The 20019-nt window shown below is 44.5% G+C and overlaps 1 protein-coding gene across 3 annotated transcripts in view; it reads left to right on the forward strand.

The window, feature by feature from the left end:
* Nucleotides 1–20019, forward strand: part of SDHA (succinate dehydrogenase complex flavoprotein subunit A) — a 29588-nt gene that overhangs the window by 8377 nt on the left and 1192 nt on the right. For 2 of the 3 annotated variants that reach the window (XM_083582895.1, XM_083582896.1), the window contains exons 4-14: nucleotides 2033–2176; nucleotides 2843–3007; nucleotides 4148–4296; nucleotides 11668–11792; nucleotides 14020–14188; nucleotides 14808–15003; nucleotides 15880–16051; nucleotides 16537–16655; nucleotides 17431–17542; nucleotides 18626–18756; nucleotides 19867–19980. In XM_083582895.1, coding sequence (XP_083439021.1) covers nucleotides 2033–2176; nucleotides 2843–3007; nucleotides 4148–4296; nucleotides 11668–11792; nucleotides 14020–14188; nucleotides 14808–15003; nucleotides 15880–16051; nucleotides 16537–16655; nucleotides 17431–17542; nucleotides 18626–18756; nucleotides 19867–19980 — 1596 coding nt within the window. Of the gene's footprint in view, nucleotides 1–233; nucleotides 566–2032; nucleotides 2177–2842; nucleotides 3008–4147; nucleotides 4297–11667; nucleotides 11793–14019; nucleotides 14189–14807; nucleotides 15004–15879; nucleotides 16052–16536; nucleotides 16656–17430; nucleotides 17543–18625; nucleotides 18757–19866; nucleotides 19981–20019 lie in introns of those variants that run through there. The other variant, XM_083582897.1, reaches the window with a different exon arrangement.

A 20019-nucleotide genomic window follows, 5' to 3' on the forward strand; every position in this document is an offset into this window, starting at 1 on the left:
GGGCCTTGAGGCATGAGGGACAGATTTTATCAGGAAATGGCTGGTGTAAGACTAATTTGAATGGGTCACAAGGAATCCACTGAATAATGTCCGCTTTCTCAGGCCTGGATTGTGAAACAGACCAACGATTTCTCCATCTGTGAAGGTTGCTATCCTGGAATGGGTTACCCCTTCCTCTTACTCCAACAAGCAGGATTTATGCAGATTAGCTTTAGAATCCTTCTCCTTGACAGTTGGAGAGGTAACAGTTCTCTTCCAGTTGCTGGCCTCTGGGACTTAAGCTCTGTCTTCAACTTTACTTGAAGTTTTCTAGTGTTTTGTCTCTAGTTGAGCCTGGATGAGGTAGTCATCCAGATTGCTGATGGGGAGCTTCTGGTTCCACCACTGTGGAAACAGCTGCACTGGTTGCCCATCTGCTACCAAGCCAGGTTCAGGGTTCTTGCATTTATTTGTAAAGCCCTGAACAACTTGGGTTCAGGATACCTTAGGGATTGCCTGAACCCTTATATTCCAGCTTGATCAATGAGATCTTCAGCAGAAGCGTCTTTGATCATTCCCCAAGTTGGTGAGCCTTATTTGACAACAGTGGAGAAATCAAGCTTTTAGTGGCATTGACCCAGCCCTGTAGAACACCCTGCCAATAGAGATTCAGCAGGTGCCTTTTGTGCAAACTTTTAAATGCTGAAAGCATTTCTGTTCTTCCAGGCCTATGCAAGGCAAGGAAGAGGACATCCCACCCCCCACCTCCAATGGTCTATGGATATTTGTTTTAAATTTATTTTTGCTTTTAACTTGCTTCTAACTTTTTATGATGATATTGTTTGGTTTTATGTTTTTATGTTGTTGTAAACGACTGTGATATGTAGGTGTTGCATTCTAGGTCATTGCACGCAATGATGGAGCACCCATCAGCCTGTTATGTCCCCCTGCGCGCGCACCCCCCCCCCCGGTTCCAGCCACTTCTGGGTTGCTGTGATTGCTGTGGTCCCAGCTGGTAATGTCGGACCTTAATCCTTGAAGGGATAAAGTCGCAGGACTCATTAACTGTTGGCGTCAAGTGTTTGTTTTAATGCATTTATCTTCTTCTCAACCATTTAGGGTACTTGTTTGTGGCTGCAGCTTCTACAGGTGCACCTGATATTAGGTCTGAAATTGAGTGTAGCAGAGGCTGTTATCATAGTGATAACTTTCTTCCTCTCTTCTACTCCTGCTCTATCCCCCTTTCTTCAAATTTGAAGACTTGCCTGGAGGCAAGATGGGCTTGTAGGCAGGTGCATCCCTGTGACAAATTGGATTGGGCGTCTGAAGGTTCCCACAGATAAGAAAAGAGGAAAACAATTCTGAGCAGGATGCTGCAAGTTCCTAAGCACAAGCGACTGGGGATCCAACACTTAGAGCTGCACCCATCATCCAAGCTCTGGGGGAACCGAAGACCCAATGATCAGATGACCTCTTGGCTAGAGAGGTCACAGACTTTCAGTCCTCTATTTATACAGAGAGGACAGTGAGTGGTTCAGTAAAGAGGCACCCTGCCTTAAAGTACCATTCTCTTGCTAGAGCTGTAACTATTTTGGAACTGGGGGAAGATCAGGCTGCCTGTCCCACTCCCACTCCTGGCCTTTAGTCAAGAGGTTTATCCCAGGTCCTGGGGGCCAAACTGAATCATTATGTTTACATGAAGTATTTAAGAAGACTCTCAAAGTGGAACGGCATCTCTTCCAATGAATTTGGGACATGTCTAAAAATTGTACGCAATGCCTGCTTCAGGGAAGAAGATGTACTTAAGGAGCCATGCACCCATTGCAGTCTTAATGGAGTGGTAAGGAGAATGAAGTGGTTGAAACACTGAACCTGGATGCAGGCTGTAAGATTAACCTTTCCAGTACTATGGTCATAAACTGCTTGGTGATAAAGCACTGAATGAGATGCTGGAAGAAGCCATGGATAAAACAAAAGCCATACCTAGATTAAACTATAAAGGAACTGATTGCTAAGTATTGCATTTGAGCAAATGTTTGCTTTTGATTTCCAGGGCGGAATCAATGCTGCTTTGGGGAATATGGAAGAGGATAACTGGAGATGGCATTTCTATGATACTGTGAAAGGCTCTGATTGGCTGGGAGACCAGGATGCAATTCATTATATGACAGAACAGGCTCCTGCTTCAGTTATCGAGGTATAAGTAGCACCATATAAAATGAGTCTTTCTGAAATACCCTTTCATGACCGACTACTATAGCAGTTGTGAAAAATGAACAAACCTCTTGAGGTATGTTCAAAACCATTTTTTTCTTTGTAGGAGAAACCAGTTTTCTAAGTTTTCTCATAGTGAAGATTGCACTGTTTCATTGTATTTGCGTGTTCTGATTCTGTAAACTGCTCCAGAACTCTATTGCTTCATAGTAAGGTCAGATGGTACAGTATTACTTCATTCTACAGAATGTGGTGCTCTGGCAAATTGTTATAGGGTACATTACAGCTGTGAATATGCCGACACTGCCAACTTCTCTGAGGATATACTGAGCCTCAACAAAGTTGTTCCAGAGGGAGGAGTTTCTTACAGTGGCTTGGAGAATGCACACAACTCACATTAACTGATGGAGGTCTCCTGCTTCAATCTAGTTAATTTCCCCCAATTTTTTAGAAAGTTCCCAAATGTTCATAAGCCAGATTCTTGAAACTAGGACACAGTGTGTGCAAATCAAAGGTTTATTTAGCCTAAGTTAACTTTTTTGTTTTCACATGGCAGATTCTTTCTAAAATTGAAATATGTGTAAAGCAGACTTTCCTTGTTTTCATGCTGATGGTTAAATGGCTAATAAGTTCCACTTGGATTCCTTAGCTGGAGAATTATGGCATGCCGTTTAGCAGGACAGAAGATGGGAAGATCTATCAGCGTGCCTTTGGAGGACAGAGCCTAAAGTTTGGGAAAGGGGGACAAGCTCATCGATGCTGTTGTGTGGCTGATAGGACAGGCCACTCTCTGCTTCACACCCTGTATGGTCGGGTAAGAAGATGCTGGTGGGGCAGAGAATCAAGATCACTGAATTTAATTAGTAGGATCACTTTTGAAATTGATAGTTACACTCCTATCAGTAACTGACTCAGAAAAACTCTTAGCCAGCACATCCATGTGTCTTCTGCACAGTCAGAAAAAACAAACAGGAGGCATGTGTGGCGATCACACAGGGTCCCTGATTGTTTTACCGTCTATTGATCCCTGTGCCACCACTTTATTTCTCGCTGCCACCACCCAGGCCCTACCTGGTACAATACTGAGTCCAGCCACGGTTAAATTGGAACATAAACTGCTGTTTATTTATTGCAGTTTAACAAGCGTGTGGATTTATAAACGGTATCAGTCAATTACAATCATGGGGTGCCTATCCAGACCTCTAACTTCTGCTACCTGCTCTCACTCACTAAACCACCTCTCAGATATTTCCTTGTCTTCCTAGTTCCTAACTGTTCCTGACTCAGCTTATTTCGCTACACTAACTCAACCTACCCACAGACTCTATCCCAATTCACTCCCACTCCAACCAACCACTCAACTCCCAACAAACTCCTTCCGCCCCTCCCAGAGCTGGTTTTATAGTCCCTCTGACTCCACCCCCGAGAGTTCTGATTGGGTAACTTGTTTAACTATTTCACCTCCAGCACTCTCATATGTTAACGTCACAGCGTGCATTTCTAGATACAGCAGCACTCATGAATCGCCCTACACAAATGTGTTTTTCTATGTTTCATTGACAAATGGTGTTGTTCTAAAAAATATTTTATAAGCTTCCTTTTATGCTGTTGGCGAGCACCCAGAAGGTAGTATACTACAAAATTTAAAACATCAAAAAAGCAAGCATGAGATGCATTCTTCCTGTCCATTTCCTGGCACAGGTAATCCACAAGGAAAGGAGTAGCCCATGTTTTCCTCTCCATGTATTGTTGAACCCATCATCCCTGACTAATGGAATTATCATACTGGAGTGATATTTATGAACTGCCTAAAATAGGTTGGTTCTGACAAATTAAAATTAGTAAAGACTTGCTTCCAGGGTTACAGTCTCATAGAGTACCCCAAAAACCTTGTTGAATAATAATATTATTATTAATAATAATAATACATGATTCTTTCCCTCTCCCCCTTTAGTCTCTTCGATATGACACGAGTTACTTTGTGGAATATTTTGCCCTTGACCTCCTTATGGAAAATGGAGAATGTTGTGGTGTTATTGCACTTTGTATAGAAGATGGAACCATACATCGTTTAAGAGCAAAAAATACGATTATTGCCACTGGGTAATATTAATGAGCTGTTCATACTGATGATATGTGAATGTACTTCCTGGAATTGTCTGTCATTCTGGCCTCAGGCCAGATCAGGGAGGAGTCTATTGCTGTCATCCTTTTCTCTCTCCCCCCCCCCCCCCACGGAGAGAGAGAGAGTGTTTCCACCAACACTCATTGGGAAGCCTCCAAACCCTCCTCCCTTTGGGTTATTTTCCCTGCCCTTAATACTGTGAGCCTTGCATCCTGCCCATTAAACAATTCTTTCCCTTTTCCTATTGAATAGGAGGGGGAAATCAGACTTCATGTCAACAAACATATGCTCCCAATACTTTGTTTGCAAAGATGAAAGGGAATGCAGAGATGGGGGCTGCTTACAAAAGATTATGAAGTCAGACTTTTACTCTAAGAATATTTTACACTTTAAAGTAGGAATTTCATATAATATATAATCTTCCTAAACATGTAGCCCTGTTAAAGATAACAAAAAAAAAATACCTCTGTGTGATGGGATGTTGAGCTGCTTGTGCGTAAAGTTCCTAATCCCTCAGTGTTTGGCTAAGTCCACAAACCACTGTCTGTAACGGAGCGCCCATAAGCATGGCTCCGTCAGTCGCTGGCAGAATCCGACAGTGGGCGTTTACGGAATTTCTTCCAGCATAACAGCTCCTTAACGGAAACACGTCTTCTGGACTCTCTACGTGACAATTTCCGGCGAGGAGTGGGTGTCCCTAATGGAGGTCCTGAAACCTCCTCGCTGTTCTCGCTGGAATTGTCTCTGAGCCAATCTTCTGACTCGCCTTCCCTTGGAGCTCTTTCTCGCCCCCTGCTGGTTCCCTCCTCCGCTGATAAGTCTCTCTCAACCTCTGGTAGCCCCTCCACCACCTGTTCTTCTGATGACAGGTCCCTGACATCCACCTCCCCTCCAGGGCCCCCTCCACCACCCCCCTCCCTTCCTCTGCTGGAGGCGAGGGAGCAAAACCCCTGAAAAAACTTCCCTCATCTTCCGAAGTCTCGAACATTTTCCTCCACCGGTTGCTGTTTTGGGTTTCTAAGTACTCATCCTCCTCAGAATCTATTCCTTCTTCCCACTCTGACCCCGTGAATCCTTCCAATTCCTCCTCCTCGTCGGTGGTGCCAAAGTACTCTCTCCGGAACCTCGCTACTGACTGAGGTTTCCTGGGGAACCTTTGATGGAACGCTTCGATCAAGACCTCGTCATTGACTTCCTCTGCCGTCACCCAGGTGTTTTCTGACTCCGGTTCCCCTTCCCACGCTACCAAATACTCCACCTGATTACCCTTCCACCTGGAGTCGAGGATTTCCGCCACATGGTTGCTGCTTTCCCTCTCTTCTAAGACAGGTCCCTGTGGGAAAACCCCTTCTTTTCCCCCCCTATACGGTGACAGTAATGACCTGTGGAACACTGGATGCAGTTTCATGTGGTTCGGTAACCGGAGTCTGAAAGCTACGGGGTTAACCTGTTGAATGACCTCAAATGGTCCCAATCTTTTGGGTCTTAATTTCTTGCAACCCCCCTTGAACGGCAGTCCTTGGGTGGACAGCCACACCTGATCCCCCACCCTTATGGTTTCACCTTCCCTTCTGTTCTTGTCTGCCTGCTTCTTATATTGTTCTTTGGCCCTTTCTAAGTTGAGTTGGAGTTGACGATGGATCGCTTCCATTTCTTCTACAAAAAGTTCTGCGGCTGGGACGCTCCATCTCTCCCCTCCTCCCCCTGGAAATGCCCTGGGGTGGCACCCATAATTAGCCAAAAAGGGGCTCATCCCGGTGGACACATTCTCCGCATTATTGTAGGCAAATTCCGCCAGCGCCAACTTTTCCACCCAATCGTTCTCTCTGTCATTGACATAACACCTCAGATATTGTTGGAGGATACCGTTTGCTCTTTCCGCCTGCCCGTTGGTTTCTGGGTGCCGGGCAGTCGAAAAATTGACCTCCACGTGCAGTAAGCTCATGAGCTTCCTCCAGAACCTGGACGTGAATTGTTTGCCCCGGTCTGAGACCACCCTCAAGGGGGCGCCATGCAGTCTAAAAATATGTTCTACAAACAATTTAGCTGTCTCTTCCGCCGTGACTGCATGTGAGCAAGCTACAAAGTGGCCCATCTTGGTTAACAGGTCTACTACTACCAGTATGGCGGTTTTCCCCTTGGATTTCGGCAGATCAGTCATAAAATCTATCGATACCGCCTCCCATGGCCTCTCTGGTGTGGGCAACGGTTCTAACAACCCCGCCGGTGCCCGCCTTTCTCCCTTGGCTCGCTGGCATTGGTCACACCCTCTTACATACTCCCTTACATCTTCCCTCACTCTGGGCCACCAAAATTCCCTGGTAACCAACCACATGGTTTTGTGTTGCCCAAAATGCCCTGCTGTAGGGCTGTCGTGCATCTGTTTGAGTACTCTCCCTCTCAATTCCCCTTCGGGTATATATAGTGCCCCTTTGTAATACAATGCCCCGTTTCTTTCTTCAAAACCTCCGGAGTTTTCTCCCTCCCTCCTTAGACCTTGGAGCTTATTCTGGGCGTATTCATCATTCTGCGTCTCCTCTACCAGTTCCCTTTGCCCCACCAACGCCGCCCCACACACCCAGTGGTCCTCTGGGATGATATGTCTCTCTTCGGGTGCTCCCTCCCCCTCCAAATACTCTGGTTTGCGTGAGAGAGCGTCCGCCCTGACGTTTTCCGGGCCTGGCACATAGCAAATTTCAAAATAAAATTTGGAGAACTCCTGTGCCCATCTCACTTGCCGTTGGTTGAGCACTCGTGCCGTTCTCCAGTACTCTAAATTCTTGTGGTCCGTGCATACTTGCACCTTGTGTTGTGCACCAATTAGTAAGTGTCTCCATTTCCGGAACGCTTCGTGAATGGCGAGTAGTTCTCGGTCATATACCGTGTAGTTCTTCTCGGATTTGTTCAACTTCCGCGAGAAGAAGGCACACGGTCTCCACTCCGACTTATCCTTCCCCGGCTGAAGAAGCACCGCCCCCACCGCCCGGTCTGATGCGTCAGTTTCCACTCTCATGGGTTTTTGTAAATCCACATGCAGGAGCTGTTCTTCCGAAGCGAAAGCCTTTTTCAATTCTTTGAATGCTTGCTCCGCTTCTGCCGTCCAAACAAATTTCTTCTTGCTGCTGAGACAGTCCGTGATGGGAGCCGTTAAATGGGCAAAGTTCTTGATGAACTTCCTATAAAAGTTCCCAAACCCTAAGAATCTTTGCACATCCTTTTTCGTTTTCGGTCTCTTCCATTCCAGTACCGCCTGGACCTTGCCTGGATCCATGGCTAACCCCTTGTCTGACAAGCGGTACCCCAGGAATTCCACCTCCTTGGTGTGAAACTGACACTTCTCTAATTTCACCCACAGTTGGTTTGCTTGCAGTCGGCTCAACACTTCTCTGACGTCCTTTACATGCTGCTCCTCATTCTCTGAGTAGACTAATACGTCATCTAGGAAGGCCACACAATTCTTGTAGAGCAGAGGCCCCAGCACGTGGTTCATGAACGATTGAAAACATGCTGAGCCTGCTTGTAATCCAAAGGGCATAACGAGATATTCGAAAGCCCCTAGGGGGGTGAACATCGTTGTCTTCCATTCATCCCCCTCCCTTATCCGTATCAGGTTGTATGCCCCCCTTAAGTCCAGTTTAGTGAAAATTTTTCCCTTCCTCACCCGGGTCAAAATGTCATCAATCCTGGGCATGGGAAAGGCCACTGGTTCCGACACTGCATTTATGCTCCGGAAGTCCACTACAAGTCTAGGTTTATTCGTGTTTTTTTTGTCCACAAAAAACACTGGGCTGCCCCCCCACCGCTCTGGACTCTCTGATGAAACCTCTCTTCAGGTTTTTGTCAATAAACTCCCTCAACTCCTGCATTTCCCTGTCTGACATGGCATACAGCTTGCCCATAGGGAGCTGGGCTCCAGGGACTAGATTGATCTGGCAGTCAAAGGGTCTATGCGGTGGTAGTTTGTCTGCTTCCCTTTCGCTGAAGACATTGCTCAGGTCAGCGTATTGTTTGGGCACCTTTCCTTTGTCCGTTACTTCTGTTCCTGCTAGAAAGGCCTTTGCCCCTTCTGGAGCCTTGCCCTCTTTGCAATGTTCTAGGCAATGTGCTGACCCAAAGGAGACCACTCTCTGATGCCAACCCACTAGCGGATCGTGCAACGCTAGCCAGCTCATCCCTAAAATAATGGGAGCCCCTCCCAAGGTGGCCACATGGAACGCTATTCTTTCGGTGTGCCTGGCTACCCTCATTACCATTGGGACGGTCTGTAAGCAGACTCCTCCTCCCAACAGCTCTCTCCCATCGATCGTGGTCACCTGCAAGGGGTTGCTTAAAGGGATAGTCTGTATCTGGTGTTCTGCTGCAAACTCCTTGCTCATAAAATTACAGGAGCTGCCTGAGTCCAATAGCGCCCTTATCTTTAAGGGATGTCCGTTTGGCAGCTCCAGCAACACCTCTATCACTAGGGCTGGTCTCGGAGGTTCTGGCGTGGGCACTTTTACTGCTCCTTGGCCTGACTGCTGTGCCCTGATGGTGGCAGTCAGGCGCTGGCTTTTACTTGGTCCTGTCCTTCCTCCTCCTTCCCCCCAACAGCTCCTGCCATCCCTTGCCATTCCTTTCTTTGTGGACAGACTCTGGCAAAATGACCTGGCTGCTGGCAGAGATAACATTTCTTGGGGCTCTTCCCCTCCTTCTTCCGCCCTTCACTGGGATTTGAAACTGTCCGCGCGCGCGCTGTTCCAACTTCCATCGGCTCTGCGGGCGGGAAAGCTGGCTCCGGAATCTCTGGAATGCGGAAATCTCTCCAACGCTCCCCTTTCCCTTCCCGCTTCTCCAAGGCTCTGGCCTCCTGGCGTGCTCCAATGGTCAGCGCTGATTTGGTCAGCTGGTCCATAGACTCCGCCCTGGGCGCCCGGGAAAGTTCATCTTTCACAGCCGAGGAAAGTCCCTCTTCGAAAAGCATTTGAATGGGTTCCGCTGACAGATCCCACCCCAATTTGTGTATCAACATAGTAAACTCAGTCCAGTACTCACGGACAGATCGGCTCCCCTGTTTACAAGCCATCAACTGTCTGCGCACCACTCCCTGTTCAATGTCGCTGGAAAACATCAGGTCCATGGCGCGAAAAAACTTCCGTGCGTCTTTCAAGACTTCATTATGCCCTGCCATCAGGGGTCTAACCCAGTCTCTCGCCCCTCCTTCGAGATGGCTAATCACAAACGCCACTCGCGATTCCTCATCGGGAAAGTCATCAAACTGCAGATTAAGAGCATACTGCATCTCTGTCCTAAAGGCTTGATAGTTCCTGGGATCCCCCCCAAACTTCTGCACCAATCCTGGCATCTTTCTTGCTTGTGGGGGGGCCTTTGCCTTTTCTGCATCCTGAGCCCTCCTCTCATCGAGCCTCGCCGTTTGCAGCGCTAGCTGGACCTCCAACACCCGGTACCTTTCTTCGAGGCTTGGACCGGCTCCAGCTCCTCCTGCTTCTCCGGTTCCGGCTGGGTTGCTCATGATGCCTTCTCTGCACAAGCTGCTTTCAGGGACTGTCGGATTGCTGTGATGGGATGTTGAGCTGCTTGTGCGTAAAGTTCCTAATCCCTCAGTGTTTGGCTAAGTCCACAAACCACTGTCTGTAACGGAGCGCCCATAAGCATGGCTCCGTCAGTCGCTGGCAGAATCCGACAGTGGGCGTTTACGGAATTTCTTCCAGCATAACAGCTCCTTAACGGAAACACGTCTTCTGGACTCTCTACGTGACAATTTCCGGCGAGGAGTGGGTGTCCCTAATGGAGGTCCTGAAACCTCCTCGCTGTTCTCGCTGGAATTGTCTCTGAGCCAATCTTCTGACTCGCCTTCCCTTGGAGCTCTTTCTCGCCCCCTGCTGGTTCCCTCCTCCGCTGATAAGTCTCTCTCAACCTCTGGGAGCCCCTCCACCACCTGTTCTTCTGATGACAGGTCCCTGACACTCTGCTTAATTGTATTTTTATTCTAATGACTCACATTGAGTTAGAAGGGAATGGGAAGGAAAAAGTGCTGTAGTTTTCCCAGGCCAGCTGGTGCATATTTAAAAGGTGGGAACTGCAAGCTGCTCTTGCAGAGAAACAGTTGGGAATGTAGTCTTTATCCTTTGATCCTTTGCAGCTGTGTCTTTGTATCCCCTGTGTCTAGTGCTGGCCGTGGCATCAGGTGTAGGTGGATGTGGCTGAAGAGGGAATTGCTTTATAGCTGGCACGGCCAAACTTCACCCTCCAGATGTTTTGGGACTACAACTCCCATCATCCCTAGCTAACAGGACCAGTGGTCAGGGATGATGGAAATTGCAGTCCCAAAACATCTGGAGGGCCAAGTTTGGCCATGCCTGCTTTACAGGAATCCAGAGATTCCTCCTGTCTAGTTTACAGTGAATGTGCAGATTGCTGTTCCCAGTTAGCATGTGGGAGCAGCAAACCACAGTTCTTGTGCCCAAACCAGGGACTATGTTTTGTTTTACACCAACAAATTACAATCATGGTTGAAAGATTGGGGCAAAAGGGGGAAAACAAACTAAACAGGACAAAATTTGGAACATAGGACCAATACAAAAGGATTAATCTCCAACATTTATTTACATCTTGATAGAGATAAAATTATATTGGATGGTTTGAAAATAATATGGGTGAGTGATATTGGAGTAGCAAAAGAACAAAATGTATGAGAGAAAATATGGATGATTTTATCAAAGAAAGCAATATCATCAACCCATGGGAGAATTCTTTAAAATTATTACATCAGTGGTACATTACACTAATATCTCTGCAAATGCAAATAATACAAAATGTTGGAGAAATTGTAATTGGCAAGGGTGTGTGTGTGTGTGGTGGCCATTTTCTGTATCACAGTTGTGTATTATGATATTTTTATAGAAATGGCAAATATCACACATCAAAAAAATATCACACACCAACATTAACTCTTTTAACAATTTGGGCAGAACAAAATGAGAAAGTGAGACCTCTGGAACAAATAGTATTCATGTTGATGGCTGCTTGCAGGGTGATAACCAAAAATTGAAAAACTGCAAAGTATTTGACATTGGATTGTTGGTACAGAGAACTGTAGCAAATAGCGATGGGAGAAAAATTAACCCACCAACTTAAATTAGCTAAAGAGAAAGCAAAAATACCTGATTTTTATAACAGAGGTTTATTATTCCTGCTCGCATAGTCGAGCAACTGAATCAGGAGAAATCTGCACGTTATGGTCAATCATTAGCCATGGCTTTCCATGGTAAGTGTATGCAGCTGAAATCGTTGGTTTTCTTTGTGTTTGTGAAATGTACTGGCCAGATACTAATAATGAACTCTTTTCCTAGAGGATATGGGCGCACCTACTTCAGCTGTACATCTGCTCACACCTGTACTGGAGATGGCACAGCAATGGTAACACGGGCTGGTCTGCCTTGTCAGGATTTGGAGTTTGTGCAGTTCCATCCCACAGGTAAAATGATGTTCTATAGCATTACAGACAACTAAGGTTACTGTGAAACTCTTTAACCTTTAAATTATACCTCATTAAACCTTTAAATCCAGGGTGGGCATTTGGGATTGGAGCAGCCTACAGCTGTTGAACTTCTTTCTCATGGCAGATGAGTAGTTCTCTCTTGCAGTACGTAGTTTGAATGACTGTTCCATCAGATTAAAAGGATTTACACAAGCTTGTATATCTGATTATTGGAGCTGTCTTTTGAATCTTAAAGCAATTGATAGCTTTCTGCCTGTGTTACAACCATGAAAAAGTATAATACATCTTTAGCTTGTTCATGCTAGGGACATATTCATGAGAAACAACGACAATAGATCCCTCCTAGAAAGTAGATGAGAAATGGTTGTCTGAAGAGGCTAGCTATAGATAATGACTGTCTTGGAAACATTTAAGAAAAATGTCTATACAGGCAGTGATTGTTTTAGGCGCATCTGATATATGTGCGACCATGTATGCGTGCATCATGCTGAACCCAGAAGCGGCTCAAAAAATCACAAAAACTTAACAAAACGGGGTGGGGCAATGGCAGAACAGAGTGTTTGCAGTCTTTTTCAGTCGTGTTTCACATATATGTGATTTCACTAAGCCGTTCAGTGCCTTGGAACGTAACCCCAATGTAAATGTACAAATGTGAAGCAGGTTTGGAAATACTTTAATGTATTTATTAAGTGTCTTGTATTATGTATCCTGATCTTCTTTTCTGAAGAGTGCCCAGAGGGTGCTATCATAAAATCCAATGAAACCATATGTGATATGTAGTAATTAAAATGTGAGTTATAAAAACAGCACTACCTGTATGTAATTATCCGCTTCCAAAAGCATATACAGTACAAATAAAAATGTCTTCAAATTCCTTTTGAAAATAATCAGGGAACTGCCAGACTTGACTTGGGAAGAAATTCCAGAGACAGAATGCCTCTCTCTTTCCTTTGCAACCTCCTAGCCACCCACAGCAGTGATACTGCAAGAAGAGCTTCTCTCTCTCATCATAAACTGTGTGTTGGGACATACAGAGAAAGTCTTTGTATACTTAGAGCTTTGTATACCAATGTCAACACCTTGTATTACTGGCAGCTGGTGCAGTGCTGTCAGAATTGTTGCTGGCCCTCTGGCTGCTCTGCTCAGCAGCTGAGCTACCATATTCTGAACCAGCTGCAGCCTTGTGACTGTATAATATACAGTAGTTTAAGCCACTTGCTATATCTCAAGATTGAAACTCTGCCTCTGCCAGTTCCTACTCTTTCTACACCAAAGATTCTGTCAACTTTCAAAGGGATAGACAAGTTAATCTGTTGTAGCAGAGTTCTGTACTACCCTAAAGATTATACTTTTATGAACTAGTACTTGTTTTGTCAGGTGCATAAGGTGGCATCTTATGCTGGCAGTTGTAAATATGGAGAGCTTGTGTACTTTGGGATTAAAAACCTTTTAAAAGCCAAGGCAGTACAGCTGTCATTTTCTGTTCAGAGCCCTACAAAAGTGGAAGCATGTCCAGCATATTCACAAAAGCAGCCATTCATGGTAAATAAACAAACAAACAAATGTCATAACAAGAAAAATGGCATTAATTATTTTGCATAAAGTGTAAGCTAACCTAAATCATAATGGAGTCTGATTTTTATAGTATTCTACTAGTTTCTGATTTTCCATCTTGGCAGCCTCGTGCTAGAGAATTCCACTGAAGAACAGCAGCCTTAAAATCAGCAGCAGAATGTCTTAGGAGAGTGAAATACTCTCTGCCATATTTTAGTATTTATTTGGGATGGAACAAAATACCACCAGTCTCCAGTTAAGCGTAAAATAGTGTTTTGTGCAAAGATAGAGAACAAGTTTGAGTGATTTGAAGGAAGAATTGCAACCAATATTCTGCTAGCAGAAGTATTTATATCCTACTTTAGGTGTTCAAAGCACTTCCCATACATCCTCAGTATTCAAGAGCCCTGTAGAGTTGATAGTTTGTCACCCCTATATTGGCAGGTGTGAGGCTGAGAGAATGCTGACTTTTCAAAAGCCATTCAATGAACAAGCTTGATTGATTATCAAAGCCAAGATTTGAAGCTGGTACATACACTATATTGGATATTAAAATGTTGGTGTCTCATTCTAGTACTATGACATTGAGGAACATCTGTAAAACATAATCCCTAACAAGTTTATAATGTAGTGACTGCTTGTTTTGCAGGTATTTATGGAGCTGGCTGCCTTATTACAGAAGGCTGCCGTGGTGAAGGAGGCATTCTGATTAACAGTGAAGGTGAAAGGTTTATGGAGAGATATGCACCAGTTGCCAAAGATCTAGCTTCAAGAGATGTTGTGTCTCGTTCAATGACTATTGAGATCCGAGAAGGAAGGTAAGTCTGGTTTTCCGCAACTGCTACCTTTCAAATATTATAGGAGATGTGGGATTGCTCAGTTTGTAAACATTGACCAATCCAGTATCTTAAAGCCTTGGTTCCCCAAATGTTGTTGAACCACAACCCCCATTATCTTGGACCATTTGCAGTGCTGACTGGGGATGGTGGATGGTTGTAGTTCAACAGCTTCTGGGAACCCAGGATTAAGGAAAGCTATCTTAAGGAATAATAGTATTTCACTGAGACCATCTTGAACATGTCCTCCTGGCAATACAGTTCTTCCCGGGATTTAGGAGACAGGTGAGTGCGTACAAATGTAGGGATGTTTATGACCTACAGACTGGAAGGAGGGGGTGTAGGGCACATGGACAAGCCTCAGACGTGCTACCACATATGAGTCCTAATTGTAAGAAATGTGTTTCATTTATTTAAACTTTACAAACTGTTAGTAAATAGAAAGTGAAATGTGGGTTGAAAAAGATGGCTAGTTCCTGTCACCAAGAGAGCTGTTCTTATTTTGCCTTCCTATATAAGATGATGAATGACTTTAAAAGTTTGCCTCTAGATAGGACTGTGGAAATGAGTGTGTTTAAAACACTTTTTCTTTTAACATTAGAGGATGTGGGCCTGACAAAGACCACGTGTACTTGCAACTGCATCATTTGCCACCTCAGCAGTTAGCAACTCGTCTTCCTGGGATTTCAGAAACTGCTATGATATTTGCTGGTGTGGATGTTACCAAAGAACCCATTCCTGTTCTGCCCACTGTGCATTACAATATGGGAGGTATTCCTACAAACTACAAAGGACAGGTAATTTTCCAGAAGTAATATTCAAATAGGAAGTATTCTAAACTGAATATTGTGGGTGTTTTCTGCATACTGATTGATATAATTGTGAAAAAATAGCAACTTGACAGCCCACTTTGACAGGGGGACGGGTCTGCCTTCCTGTTAGTCATCTGACATTAGGTGATTAAAAGTTCAAGCTGTAGCTGCAAAGGGAGATTCTTCCTTTGTAGCCTTGGCTCTTCCTTCGCATCTCCAAGCCAAGAATGCAAATGAAGAATTTGCAGGTATTCAGGGCTAACCAGGTCCACCTTTCCTGAGCATGATGTTTTATGACATTTTCCCTTGTTAACGTAGGTTTGGTTAGCCCAAAATGCCCTGAATGCCAACCTCCAAGGCCTGGCAGACCTAATTCGGCCTGTGAGTCTTTGGTTCTCCCTTCTCTCTCTGCCTTCTGCCATCACCACCTTCACTCCTTGTGTTAGCCAACAGCTTTTAAAAAATGACTACAAGAAAGTAGTAAAAATGGTGACAAAGACTGTGTGTATCCCACCCTCAAAACTGTGTGGCTCCTTTTGTCCCTACCTTTGCTGTGCTCTCACTAACTTCTGCATTGGGGAGACTTCTCTGTCCATGGAGGATCTCTGCGGGGTTTTAGAACCCACTATAATCAGGGTTCTAAATCATGCAGGGATCTTTCTGCAGTGAGAAGTCTTCTCCACACATGAAGTTATGGTGAACACAACAGTGCCAGGAACAGGAGGAGCTGGGTGACTTTTGGAGTGGGGTAAATGCGTGGTCCCACCACCTCTGTCACCACACTTGCCCTCTTCATGTGAGCGGTGCATGAATAGAGTCACTGTATGCTTATATTGATTTCACACTTATTTTTAATGGCAGGTGATTACTCATGTAAACGGCAGAGATCAAATAGTTCCTGGCTTGTATGCTTGTGGGGAAGCAGCCTCTGCCTCTGTTCATGGCGCTAATCGTCTTGGAGCAAACTCACTCTTAGATTTGGTGGTCTTTGGCCGTGCGTGTGCTCTTAGCATTGCGGAATCCTGCAAACCTGGTAGGTCTCCTTGCTTGTTTTTCATTTCCCTTGAAAGGCTTTGAAAGGGCTGGGTACCTTTGAGCATTAGAGCCCAAACCAGCATGCTCTCAACCAGCCCTTTACTCAGGAGAGGTTGGTGCTGCTCTTTCAAGCTGGGGCACCTTCAAACAGCAGGGAGTGGCTGACCACTCTTTCCACATTTTCCTTCCCAGGGGAAAGGCTGAGGAATGGGGGCTTGCATGGAGAAGTGGGACTGGTAACAGCTTTTCACTTGACCAGCAAGGTCAAGAAACTCTATTAATGCCTATGAAAGAATATTTCCCTTCCTACCAAATTTATCAGAAGGGGGTGGGCAGGCACTGAGAATTTTACTAGGAAATAATTGAATTACTGATTGGCAATATATTCCTCTTGTTCCTTGCCTTCCCCCTCTCACCCTGACTGCTATCTAATTTTTGTAGACTTAACCGTAGCTGAATCATGCTTGTGTCTACTCTAATTAGGAGAGCCAGTTCCGTCAATTAAACCAAATGCGGGTGAAGAATCTGTAGCAAATCTTGACAAACTGCGCTTTGCCAATGGAAGCATAAGAACTTCGGATCTGAGACTTAATATGCAAAAGGTATATAAAAGGTTTGCTTGGAGGCTAGGCTAATAACATGTAATGTGAATTGCTAAAACAGATATATAATGTTTTGACTTGAAAACTGGATTTCTGGCATTTCTAAAATGATTTTCTTCTTTTTAAAATTTTGTGCTCTGGTATTTTCGAGGTGGAGGGGCTGATTATCCATTCATGATCTAAAAGTTGGCAAACACCCATGAAACCTAGGTTGAAACTCCTGTTGAGGTGCAAAGCTTCCTAGGTGACCTTCCTTAACTTTCAGCTTAAGCTGCTTCACATGGTTGTAGTAAACTGTGCTCAGAATACAAACAGGATGTTCCTCTGCAAATGGAACCTGCTTCTACACTCCATCCCTAAGGGCTGTTGCACTTCTCAAGTTAAATTTGCTTTCATGTCCAGGACCTCAGCACTCTACTCCTTCCTTTTTATACATAGGTAGAGTTGCATTCAGAGTATTTCAGATTTATACAGATTATGAAAGATAGCAGGCTGGCTGTGTTGATATGTGTTAATGGTTACATATTGCAGCCTAGAGTAAATTCTCTTGGAAGTGATGGAGCCATTAAGAAATAGCCAGGGCAGCTTAGGCACCAGGGTGATTTAACCGAAGACAATGGTGTTACTGCACATGAGTATGGACTTGAGGGTTTGTAGAAAGTGATATGGGTGTATTCAAACAGATTTTGACAACTGAACATTCTGGCAGCTGTAGGAGGTTAATTTTTTCTTCGAATTTCCAATCAATGTATTGTTTCTCAATTTCTATTTATAGACAATGCAAACCCATGCTGCAGTGTTCCGTACAGGTCCTGTCCTACAGGAGGGTTGTGAGCAAATTAGCAGTCTCTATAACAGCATGGATGATTTGAAGACATTCGATAGAGGTAAACTGTCTGAATGTAGCATTGTAAGCTTGGCGTTTTCTTAGAGGTGTGCAAGTAAATGATTGTGGCATCTATCATCATATGCAGTTCAGAGAACTTTGATGTTAAGAAATGTAACGTCAGTTTGACTTAAAAACAAGTACAGTGGTACCTCAGGTTACATACGCTTCAGGTTACAGACTCTGCTAACCCAGAAATAGTGCTTCAGGTTAAGAACTTTGCTTCAGGGTGAGAACAGAAATTGTGCTCCGGCGGCGCGGCGGCAGCAGGAGGCCCCATTAGCTAAAGTGGAATTTCACCAGGCTTTGTCTACATACTTAGAGGTCATCTCTGTAAATATAAGGTCTAATAATTAGCTTAAAAATTAGCTGGAACTTAATTTGTGCTCATTTCTGTGCTTATCTGTGCACTCAAATGCAATACATTCTGCCTTGTTGGAAGAGCTATTTTGTAAGGTGGTAAATCAGTCAGACAAATTATGTTACTCCATCTGATCACAGATGATGGGACCACATCTCCCCGTATGAACTGATTCAGACCCTGCGGTTATCATCTGAGGCCCTTTGTGTGCCTCTACCATTAGAGGTCCGGAGGGTGGCAACGCAAGAATGGGCCTTTTCCTCAGTGCCTCCCTGTTCCTGGAATGCTCTCTCCAGGAAGGCTTGCCTGGTGCCTTCATCACATATATTTAAGCACCGGTGGTACAGTTGAACTAATGACTTTTTTTGTATTTCTGTCATTTCCCCCCTGATATTAGTGGGGAAGAGAGCAGAGGGGAGAGTGCTGCCCTTTTTCCTGTGATATTTTTTCACATTTTTAACTAGGAATATAGCACAGACTTCAGGCTCATGACACTGACACAATTGTTATAGTTTCTAAGCTGCATGCAAGACAGCTTTGCAGGCCATGACTCAAACAGTTTTATATGAGAAACCACCAGAGACATGTTTTCTCAGAAGGGAGTGTTCACTTCAAGAGAGAGTGCATAGAATTGCAGCCTTGGTCTACAAGCAGAGTTGTGCTTTTGTCTGATTTGTATATTGGGACTGCTGAAGTGCCCCTAACATTTCATTGTACCTTTAGGTATTGTCTGGAATACTGACTTGGTGGAGACTTTGGAACTACAAAATCTAATGCTCTGTGCTTTACAAACTATTTATGGTGCAGAGGCTCGGAAAGAGTCACGTGGTGCTCATGCTAGGGAGGATTTTAAGGTATGCACAACTTCTTTATGTATCACCTGTGGTCCATTCCTGCTCTCACCATCCCTGAACATTGATTATGTTGGCTGGGGAGGGGGAAAGAGGAATGGCATATGGAAATAGTGGCCCCAGTTCCAGGAAGGTGCAGAATCCTGAGACACGTGGAGCTTTCCTCTTCTGAGCAGCCAGAGTGTGTCGAACAGTTCTCATTGAAACATATTGGGTTTATATGTGTTGCTGCTACCCCTGGTACTCCCAACCTGATTTGGAAAGAAAAAAACTTTGAAAGGACTGCTGCTTTGTTGCAATGACAGATCTTCCTGTGTGGTTTTAGGAGAAGCATCAGAATTTTCCTGTTTTATTCCACATCTAATGTCGGTATTGGAGAAGTATTCCAGTCTACAAATGCTTACATTTGTAGCAGCAGGCTACATGTGACTGCATATGTGCATATTAATCAGTGTGATACATTATTAGTGTTTGGGGCTGGGGAAGATTAAGGGAGTTGGGCGGGCCAGGTTCAGAAACACTTGAGCTTTAAAGCAAAATTTGCGCATCTCTGCCCAGTCACACCCCAACTTCCATTTCATTGCCAATGAGCCAATTTATTTTTAAAGCAGAATTGCACGTACCAACATGTTGAACTGGAGGTACCTCAGTAATTAATTTTGTAAGAAAGAAGCACAGCCTCAGCTGCTCCACAATCTCACGGAGATGTCTCTATCAGTGCCCCTTTTGACATCTCTTCTAAATGAGTGTTGTGGGTACCATCAGCAGCTTTTAAAAATCAGAATTATTGGGCTTTCAGGACAGCACTTCCACATTTAAGTTGTTTATAATGCAGCTAAAATATTTAATCCAGGACCTCTCTATATAAGAAAAGATAAGGCAATGCGTGTCCACAGACACAACAAAAAAGCTGGTTTCACTGAGGAGGTAATGAAAGCTAGAACCTAAGGAGTTGCACATTTGTAGAAGAATAGGTAGTGCTTCCATATTCATTTCTAGCTCTTCTAAATTCCTAAAGAAACTAGAATGTTCTTTAATATTTAAGGCTGTGTCATCTTCTGAGCAGAGCTTTGGGTTGTTGCCATTATCTCACTCTTACATTGTGTTGCTTAGGTAAGGATTGATGAATATGACTATTCCAAACCAATCCAAGGGCAGCAGAAGAAATCATTTGATCAGCACTGGAGAAAGCATACTCTCTCTTATGTAGATGTCAAGACTGGGAAGGTATGTGATCCCCCCCCCCACCTTGGCCTTTGAAATTAG

Source organism: Podarcis filfolensis (genome assembly GCF_964270895.1).
Source record: "Podarcis filfolensis genome assembly, chromosome: 13".
NCBI classification, from domain to species: domain Eukaryota; kingdom Metazoa; phylum Chordata; class Lepidosauria; order Squamata; family Lacertidae; genus Podarcis; species Podarcis filfolensis.